This window comes from Diadema antillarum, unplaced genomic scaffold, assembly GCF_040938485.1.
Source record: "Diadema antillarum isolate AM-2024a unplaced genomic scaffold, OU_Dant_1.0 scf00000035, whole genome shotgun sequence".
Lineage (NCBI taxonomy): Eukaryota > Metazoa > Echinodermata > Echinoidea > Diadematoida > Diadematidae > Diadema > Diadema antillarum.
The window spans coordinates 1,765,886-1,776,449 of record NW_027270924.1 but is presented as its reverse complement, the minus strand read 5'-3'; the positions used below and the strand labels follow the sequence as shown (position 1 = coordinate 1,776,449).

Sequence of the window (10,564 nt, the reverse complement as noted above, 5' to 3'; positions counted from 1 at the left end):
TTAGGATTTTACTTGGCTAAGTAGTTTACTTAAGTCGTATTCAAATGCTGAGCAAAGATTTGGCTTAAACTTAGCGAAGATCGATGACATCGCCCGAAGATAAGTTTTTTACTTATGACGTCACAATTTTTGCGCGATGTCTTGGCCAAAATGGGCAGACGATCACCGCTGCGCTGTGCGACGATTTCCTATGGGAAATTACGTGTTAATTGTTTTTCGCACAAACCTTGTCTAACGTATGTATTCCTACTCGGAGATCATAGCTATCGAAGATGATGGAAGGCGACGAGAGAAGAAAAAAGAATTTCAGTGAATTGGAGAAATATGAGCTGGTGGAGGGGTATAGGGAGTTCGAGGCCGTCCTAAAACCTAAACTTGGCCAGACCGTGACACATAAAGATAAAGAACGGGCCTGGGCGGCAATCACCAGCAGGGTGAATGCTGTATCAAGGGTGAGGAGGTCGGTGCCCGAGATTAAAAAAAAATGGAACAACCTTTCCAGCACTATGAAAGAGCACCGTTACCAGGAAAGACAGGAGATGTCAAAGACAGGTATGTTGATTTATTTGATTTATTGGAATAATGAGGTGATATATAAGTAATATGTTACGTGAATGTAGAGAGGAACATATGGAACAAATCGTAGATGGCGCAGTAAGAATAACAAGAAAAGGTCAAAATTGGGTCAAATCTTGCGCTTGCGCACAGCAATTTTAGCCCTTTTCACGATCGACCTGAAGCTCTGCGCTGTCTGTGAAACTGCTCACAAATCACGGTTTTTGTCGGCTGCATACAGTATCAATTTTACTTTTAAAGACAAGTTAGGTCTAGACTACTCCGTCAAAACTTCCAGCAAGCGAGGACGATTTGTATCAGCTTATCTTTCGATTGTTGGATTTGTCAGTACAGCTCGGGCTCAAGGCGCAATTCAACCATCACTCTGTCAGTCATCCTGCACGCGGGCCACTGGCAGCGCTGCCCCAGTTGGGTTCATAGGGTGTTCGGTGAAAGCCTCTGCATCATGCATCATCAGTTGCTCCTGTGCAGCTGCATGCTGTGATTAAACTACAGTACATGTAACCCACTAGACAGAAAGATCCGTCTGTCCGGAGGACTCTTTTATATTTTGCCATTGACGCTGTCCTCCGTAGACAGACGGAAGGTTGCAGTACCCATTGCTGTGTGGATGTTCTTAACCACTGTCTCTTAGACTCTATGGAAAATTGGGTGAGGTACCTCACCCTTCTCGATTGCGTCAAATTCACGGCCCTAGGTCGGCAAATTTAAGCTTGTATGGTGAAATTATTTCTTTTAGAATACGTTACACTCACCAGATTAATGAGTAATCCAACATTTTAGGAGAATTTTCAACGTAAAACACAGCCTGTCGCGTCGTCACATTCAAACTGCAGAAACATACACTATGAGTCTATTAGCCAATCACATGCGAGGTAGTTTCTACGTGTTTGTTTTACTAAAACACGTACCTCGCATGTGATTGGCTTAGCAATTGTTACAGATTCAAAATGGCGACTTACTGCTCGCGAACGGCGATGTTGCGATATCGATAAAATTTCTGCATTATAACCGAGGTTATGTGAGTATTTCAATTGCACAATGTGAGAAATTTATCCCAAATATTGCTGCATAATGTGTCATGTCATGTCATACTTGTTTGAATGTAAAAAAGCTGTCTGAAATTTGGTTTATCGTAATGTTTGATCTGTGCGCGACTGCTCCACACAGGAGCCGCAATCATTGACTTCGGTCTGTATACGGAGGGGATCCGTGAAGCCAGACGCAGTCTCCGCGGAACATTCCCCGACGGACAGATACAGACCGATCTTTCGGTCAAGTAACCCACATACTAGTAGACTCTAGTCTCCTGTTCTGAGTGATACTAGTTTGAGGGTTCTTCGGATCTCGTTCAGCAAAGAAATAAAGCTAAGTTTTCATTCTACATTTGATTTTTTTTTCAACATTGAATATGTAACGGGCTATAGTATTGTTAGCCTATGCATGCACAAAATGGCCAAATACAAGTCAAGGGTAATCGGTAATGAAGTAATGTGTGGTGCTTCCATTCATTTTTGAATATCTGTTTCAGGAATACTTTCTAAATGATCAATGCAGCTTGTTCGATTCCATTTTCAAACAAATGTGATTTTTGTATTTTCTACAGTGTAATTGAGGAATCACAGTTTAACAAGTTAGAATTAGGTCTAGAACTAGTGTTCTAACCGTTAGATCTCAATCTTAAGATTCACAGAGTATTTTGGATGTGTGATTGATGAACTTCTAAATATTTTTGTATGTGCACATTGACCGCATACTGCACATATTATGCAAATTAAATTATGCACGTTTTCTTCGGTATGTATCACTTTACAACTACAAACTGCTGAACGGAAACTGGGACATGTAGATGTACGGTATTTGTAAGAGTTTAATAGTACTGTCTAAGTTAGATTTAGGGTTAGCCGGTATAGCCTGAAGTTAGTGGCGTGGCAGTGTTGACCGATAAATACAATGTATGTCGAATTGGTCGAGGAATTTCACTTTTTTTTTCCGGTATTGACAATAGTTCTTCATTTCCTACCACAGCAGGGCCCTGAAGCATTTCTTTAGGTCCCAATTCCACGTTGTGAGGCAATGTACAATTGTACTGATACAGATTGTAAATATCCACAGCCCTCGTTCACAATTCCCCTCCTGACCAACAAATGTCAATGAAAAAAGTGAAGTTCCCTGACTAATCGAATCTGACATATTTATTGGTCAAGACCATGACATATCAATTAAAATTACTAGACGGAAAGCTTTGTGATACGTCAGCATGTTAAGCATTGTTCTCGGACCGGCCCACTGGAATCAATTGAACGCACATATAGAGGGTCACTGAATAGCTGAATAATTCATCGTTAGTGGACGGTGGTGACGTCACGGGCATACATGTAGCTGCGTTGTGTGTGGCGCACAACAATAAGACCAGCACGTATCAAGAACGAGGCTCAGGCATTCAGTAATGACATTGGTTAGTTTTGTGTGTGTGTAATTTGTAATCATGAATGATAATTTGTTTACAAATTCGATATAAACCTGTGACCTATTTTCTTTACCTGTGATCACGTGAGCATTCACAGTTCGCTGACCCAACAGTTTTTCATATTGCGTCGCAGTAATTAAAACAGTTATTGCGCGTATCATCTAACAAAATGAATTATTCAGTGACCCTCTATTTGTGCGTTCAATTTATTTTTACAAAATGGCAGGGCTTGACCCCCCTGGTCAAGACTCAAGTGGCAGTGATGACAGGATGACATATACATTGTGTTGTGATGTGCATCATATAGACATGGAATGGTGTATGTATTTATCACCATTAATTCATTGACAATCACACGAACCAACAAATTGGTCCCTGTTGGGCGCAAACACAATTTCGAGGAAAAGGAGGATAAAGTTTGGGCGGGTTTCGTATTTGTTTTGTACATATAAAATGAACTGTATGCTATAAAGAATATCCCTTGTAAGAAAGCCTGAATTCTTCTGCTTACTATGATGGTAGTATAAACCTTATACAGTCAAAAATTTGATTACTTCAGCAATGTAAAGTGAACCTCGTTACATGCACTGTGGTAAATGTAATGATTCAATGGTTTACAGACCGGGAAGTTAATGTGCATGATCTTCGAACCGTCGAATCACTAAGATTGCATTGGATAGCAAATGATGAGCGAGACTAGAGACTACATGTAAAAGTGGCAAATGCTAGCCCTAACCCTATCCCTAACCCCACCTCTGCAGGCATAGGTATAATTGCATTACACCTATGGCTGCTTGGCTTTAAGTTCTGTAGTGAACTAATACTGAATGAAAAAAGAAAATGAAATTCTGCTTTTTCCTTAAAAAAGCAGTCATTGACATATTCAATGTTTCAATTTCAATACAACTTAAGATAAATGTGAAGCAGTATAAGTCAAGAATGATTTGGTTTGTAAAAGGTTTTGGACTGTATTGTCAGATATTTTTTGTAACTGGTATGTTTTTAGTCAAATAAAAGTAGAAAAGCAGGAACAGAAATAACAGTGTTTGGGTGTACCTCGGACATCAACTTCATTTGGTAAAATCAAATATCAATGACATTTTCACTTGGAGAGAATTCACAGATTTGTTTTTTTTTCCATTTTTCTCAGTCCCACCTGTGCTGTGTACCACACAGTTGTACCATGGACCTACTACAAATGGACATTCATCACTCGTTAAGTAATTCATGCACCTGTTTCTGTCAAAAGCGTCACAAAAACATTTTAAGCGTGCTTTCCTGCTTTGATCTTACCATCACCGCCGACAACCAGCCTGGATAAAAACAAGACGACGCTTTGATAAATCTAAAAACTGATGCGCAGAAGATAGTAATTATCTTAAATCAAGAAAAATGCATGTGCAGTTGTAGTGTACATTGGGGAATTATCGCTCAAGTAATTTCATTTGTGAAATGCGCGTACTTTACAAGAGAAAGCAATTACTTTGACAGGTTGATTGTGATTTGTAATCTAATTTCCCTCATTTTTCGCACATTGTTCCAGAGTAAACATGGACAGTAACCGTAGATGACATGTATGTCTTGTCATTAAGCCATGTTTCATGCTTGTCCACAAGTGTCCACTTCAGTAATTTTCAATTTTGTGGCAGGAAAACTGTCATGTTTTCGGGTTTGCTGCTCCCTTTCATCGGTATTTATTCAAAGGCAGTTGAGTCAGAAAAGGTACCTCAGCAAAATAAGACTGCAATGAGGGAAATGGTTCTTTTGTCAATGACCATGCACGATTGCACAAGCATCATTATCCCAGCACCTGAATGTATGCATTAAGATGCACATAATCAGGTGGCAGCGGTGATGATGGGATCAAAAAAAGACCTTCGTTTCTAGTCCATGTATAGTAGGTCCATGGTTGTACATAATAGCCAACAGTGTACACGTGCCCTAACCCTACCCTATACCCTAACCGTAACCGTAACCGTAACATTAACCCTAACCTACTTTCCAGTCTTTAGTCTTGCTCATCGTCAGACGCCCGATCGCAGTTTAGTGCGTGCCGTCACAAAGGTGAAATCGCTCGTCTAACATACTTATGAGCGTTTCTGTGTTTGTGTGAATGTTTACGTGTGAGTGTATACATTTGTGTGTTTATATGCATATGTGTGTATGTGTATGTGTTTCAGTGTATGTGTGTGTGTGTGTCAGTATGTGTATGTGTGTATGTGTCTGTTAGTGTGCTTACAAGTGTATATGATACGTGTGTGTTTGTGTCCATGTGTGTATGTGTGTGCATTTGTGTCTGATGCGTGTGCATTTATGCATGTGTACGTGTGCGTATACAGTGTGTATGTGTACATGTGTGTCTGTGTGTATGGTGAGTTCTACATGTGTGTGTGTTAGTGTTTAGTTTGTGTGTGTGTTCGAGTGTTTGTATGTGTGTGTGCATATATGTGTATATATGTGTATGAGTGTGTCTGAGTGTGTGTATATTTGTGGTTGTGTGAATGTGTATGTGTATGTGTATGTTTTTGTGCGTGTATTAGTGTGTGTTTGTGTTTGTATATAGTAATATACGTACAATGTATATGCATGTGTGTGCGTGTGTGTGTGTGTGGGCGAGCATGTGTGTGTATATTATGTTTATGATGCAGGTTTGGAGGCAAGCGCACATAGTACATACACATGTTTCGATTCGCGGTCAGGGCCAAATTTTACTTGCAATTTTATCTTAATTGACATTATATTATGACTTTAAAAATTGAAACAGAATAGTCTTTTGTTTGAACTATCTAAAAATGGGAAAAAGTGAAAATCCAATATGTTGATCATTTTTGATGGATTCGTCGGTTCATGTGATCGTCAATGAATTGTTTCGCAAGCTAGAATGTCAGTTTAAAGTATTTGGATGTAGGCTTGGGCCAAAAATTTGAATATTTGCAAATAACAAGTGTATGGTGTTAAGGAAAAAGATCTTCATGCATAATATATAATGGCCCAGACTCCAGCCAGTCAAATTTATAGCTGATCAACATATATTTGAGGACATTAATTTAATAAGCCAGTTCGGAGAAAGCTCATGTGCACATGGGTACAAATGACCTTTCATTTTTCGCAGTTGGTTAGGCACTTAACTAAATTCAAAGTGACATAATGCAGCAGCTTACCCAACGTAGCAATTTATGGAACTCGTATTCTAACAAAGAATGAACCTGTGTAGATGAAGTGACCAGGATGGTTTGTCAATCAACACTTTGGGAAGCATCTATTTCATTGTGCTGTTTTGAATACATTAACAATCTTTTTCTGTTAACATTGCCAAATACCAGGCTTGCTGTCAGGTGGATGTACTGTCAGGCACTATTTATAAGGATTCCACGAATAATCATAACATTACATTTGCTTATCTCAGTGAAATAAAAAACCAACTTGTCTCTCGGTACAAATGACCTTTTTCTGCTCATGCTCAAACTGGAGCTCTGAACTGGCTTATTTTACTAGACATTTTAAAATTTCCTTATAACCTGGGGGCCAATGCAATAATGAGAGGAGGTATCTGCCTTGTCTAAAAAGTAATGTCACACGCACAAACACACACACACACACACACGCACATGCAAACTTAGCTCAAGAGCTTGTTATAAAGTGATTCTCATCTGAAATCGGCAGGACGTAGACCATATGTTTACAAAGTTATCGTCACCTGTGTCTTCTGTTTTTCTCATGTTGATTTGAGGTGGTGGAGGACCGGTCTGTGTAATGACTGACATTGACGAGAGAGTTGAGAATGCCATTGGAGCCAACTCAGCAGCCTTGATTGGCATCCTCAATGGAGCAAATTCCTTGTAAGTTATTTTTCAACCAAATCTCTTGGAGTGAACCTGAGTTTCTTGTTTTGTTATGTAAAAAATAAAATCCAATCATCAATGAGTATGATATTGTGTAAAGTCTTTATAACAAGGACCTCTTAACAAGGAAATTTGGGTTATTGTATTAATATTCTGTTACAGTGTACTGTAAAACGAGGAATTTTCGCGTGCTCTTTAATTTCACGAGCGCCAAGATTCGCGAAATTAAAATGCACGCGAAAGTCCTTGTTTACACTATATGCATTGAATGCCTGTGGCACTTGGAGAATATTTAATGCCATGAAAAAGGCTGTCGGCTCCAATTTGCGAAAAATTCATGCCGCGAATATATCATGTTTTACAGTATATCAGTATTCAAGAAATAATTAAAAAAAAATAATAATTTCATTTTTATCTCAGAAATATAGGTATATATATTTCTTTATCCGATATTTTGTTATGTCAAATCTCTTTCTATTGAATTTGCACTGTATCAGTACAAAGTGATTCAAAATTTAATGTACAAGATGTATAAGATCTACAGAATTTTTTTTTTAGGGGAATACATGTATGAAAATTTAATAAACATTTATAAATGAAATTTTAATACAGTAAACCTCGGATAAGTCGACGTCGAGTGAGTCGAAAATCACTTAACTCGAAGCAAAATAAAAAGTCCCGATTTTTCCCTATGTATTTTCTTTAAGAAATATTTGGATAAGCCGAAGTACGAGAGTCGAATTTCGGCTGTGTCGAAGTAAAACATTCAGTCCCTTTTGTACAAAATACACGTAGTTTACATCACTTGAGCCGAAAAAGATTTGTCTGGCATTCTCATTACATTTAGAGGAGAACAAAAAAAATCGGCATGTCGCAGAACCCCGTCCCTGGCCTGCTGCAGGTAAGCATGCACACTCACCGTACCGCTCTGCACGCATGTCGAATACATACACATGTATACATGTATACACACAGCACATCGATCCATATACTTTATCCATACACACAGCACATCCATACTTTATCCATGTCAAGCCAGAACTCCTTGGTCAACCAATCGCTGCTTTAATATTTTAGTGACAGGCCAAGTGGGCGGAGCTTGTTTGTGCGTGCCTGGCTGGCTGAATAGTTTTGTTCAATGGAGGTGGGATGGGCCTGGGAGAGTGTTTGTCTCAAGGTAGTATGTCACATTCTGGGGGGAGCATTTCCTGCTAACACATTGTAATGATGGTATTACAAATTGTGTTGCTATGATATAACCAACTCATTCGAATATTCATAAGGAAGGGTTAAAGCACAGAAATGGTTTTGGTAAGTTAACTTCAAAAAAATAAAACTTGTTCAGTATTTGATAAAGCTCTTTCAAATAAATATTTGTAACAACTTTCACGCTTGGAACTCAAATAAGAATTACAATGTAACAAATTGATAATAATTAGAACTTGCAAAGTGCAGATAACGCTCATTTTTTTGGGGGAAGGCCCACTGAACAATAAAAAAATAAAAATTAAATCATTTTAGATACAAAATAGCAGTATCAAAGCAAATCATGACTCCTTGATGAATTGCCTTTATAATCATCAAATATCTAATTTTCTTTTTAAAAATTATATCCAATTTAATAAAACTATCATTGTATTTTAATAAAATTTAATGAAATGTGAAATTAAAAAATATCCGTACTAGTTTATTGATTTGATTTTTGTCATAGTTGGCCTATTGTATAAAGGGAAATTTCTTTTTAAAAAATGACTTGTTAATGGTACCTTTTTAATGATAATATTGACTGGCCTGTAAGAGATAGGAGACTATATTGCCCGATTTGAAATCAAATATTGCCCAAGCAATATTTGTGGGCAAAATTTGATTTCAGAGAGGGTAAAGATATAGTCTGGCTGTTTGAAGGCCAGTCAATACTACTATTATTAAGTGGAAATCCTGAAAATTGTGTCAAATGATTAATAAAATGAATGTAGAACCGAAACAATAACCACCGCTCCCTTGATCATACAACTTGAATGGGACGTATGACATAAACAATGGGATATGTGTAGTTATGAATCAGGTACACGCTATTAAAGCATGGCTGTATGCAGCAGGGGAAGGGGGGGGGGGGGCATTCCCCCCCCCCCCCCCCACGTAAATTTTCAAAATTATGTATTTTTATTAATAATCATTTTAAATTTCCCTCAATTCGCCCAAAATAGGCATTATATTATTCAAATCTTGTAAAAGCTCTCAGAGCTACAACTTGTACAGTTTACTGTTTGTGGAAATATGGCAATATTATTAAAACAATTTTGTGATTTCTCACTTTTCTTGCAGGCGTGGACTGATACCAGTCCGACAAGCTGCATCATCAGCTGAAGTCCCACCACCACATAGGAGAGCCCCATCACCAGCAGCTGGAGCCCCACCACCATCACCACCACCACTACCACAAGCTGGAGCCCCCCTGCCACCGGTAGCAGCTGGGGCCCCCCCGCAACCGGCAGCTGCAGCTAGAGCCCCCTTGCCACCACCAGCAGCTGGAGTCCCTACGCAACCTCTCACAGCTAGAGCCCCCCTGCCACCGACAGTACCTGGAGCCTCCTTACAACGAGCAGCAGCAAGAGCCCCCCTGCCACCAGCAGCAGCTGGAGCCCCACCACAACCGGCAGCAGCAAGAGCCCCCCTGCCACTGGCGGCAGCAGCTGGAGCCCCACCACAACCATCAGCAGCTAGAGCCCCCCTGCCACCTACAGTACCTGGTGCCTCCTTGCAACGGGCAGCAGGTAGAGCCCCCCTTCCACCAGCAGCAGCTGGAGCCCCACCACAACTGGCAGCAGCTAGAGCCCCCCTGCCACTGGCAGCAGCTGGAGCCCCACCACAACCATCAGCAGCTAGAGACCCCTTGCAACCGGCAGCAGCTGTTGCCTCACTGCCTGGGAAGTCAAACAAGAGGCGTAAGTCAGAGGGCCAACTCTACAACACATACCTGGAATGGGAGATAAAGTGCTCTCAGGAGAAATTCAAGAAACTTCAAGCGGAGCAGGCGAAGTTGGAGCTAGAGAAGGAGCTGCTCACCTTGAAAATAAAAAAGGTGAAGATGGACATTGATGGAGAACACTTTCTCCGGTCTCTTACTGAACAGTAAGGATGCCAAGGGTGTGGCAGTCTATGGTTAGGCCCCCCCCCCCCCCCCCCCCCCCCCAAAAAAAAAAAAAAAAAAAAAAAAATTGTATGCCCTTTGCGACCAACAGAAAATCCTGGAAATTTTGGCTCGGGTTTTTTATTTATTTATTTTATACTATTTCAATTTTTTTTCCCACAGTTTTCATCTTCTACAAATTTGTGATCTATTTTTAACGCAAAATGAAAAATGTGTTTAAAAACATAAATACCTAAAGAAAAACAGATGAAAGAAAACAACAAAATACCGACCCTCTTGGATTTTGGTAATTTGTACTTTTTAATAAGGTCAAGCAAACATATTTTTTTGGGGGGTGGCCTTTTGCGTAGACGCTTGAAATGTGTATCACCTACTGCCAATTGATATATCTTGTTCATTTGGTCATCATTAAATAAATGACCTCTGTACCTTGGCCTGGCAGGGGTGTCACTATTGAAATCTAGAATGTATGAGCCCAGTCTCATTTATGGTTTTGCATATGTACTCTCATGTTGAAAGATGTGT

At 39.7% G+C, this 10,564-nt stretch overlaps 1 protein-coding gene across 1 annotated transcript; it reads left to right on the top strand.

The window, feature by feature from the left end:
- Positions 1 to 423: 423 nt before the first annotated feature.
- On the top strand, positions 424 to 10,058 carry LOC139744173 (uncharacterized). The gene is made up of 3 exons (XM_071654630.1): positions 424 to 552; positions 6,777 to 6,885; positions 9,214 to 10,058. The coding sequence occupies exons 1-3, from the start codon at positions 507 to 509 to the stop codon at positions 10,022 to 10,024; spliced, it is 966 nt and encodes a 321-aa protein (XP_071510731.1). The 5' UTR covers positions 424 to 506; the 3' UTR covers positions 10,025 to 10,058.
- The last annotated feature ends 506 nt before the right edge of the window (positions 10,059 to 10,564 follow it).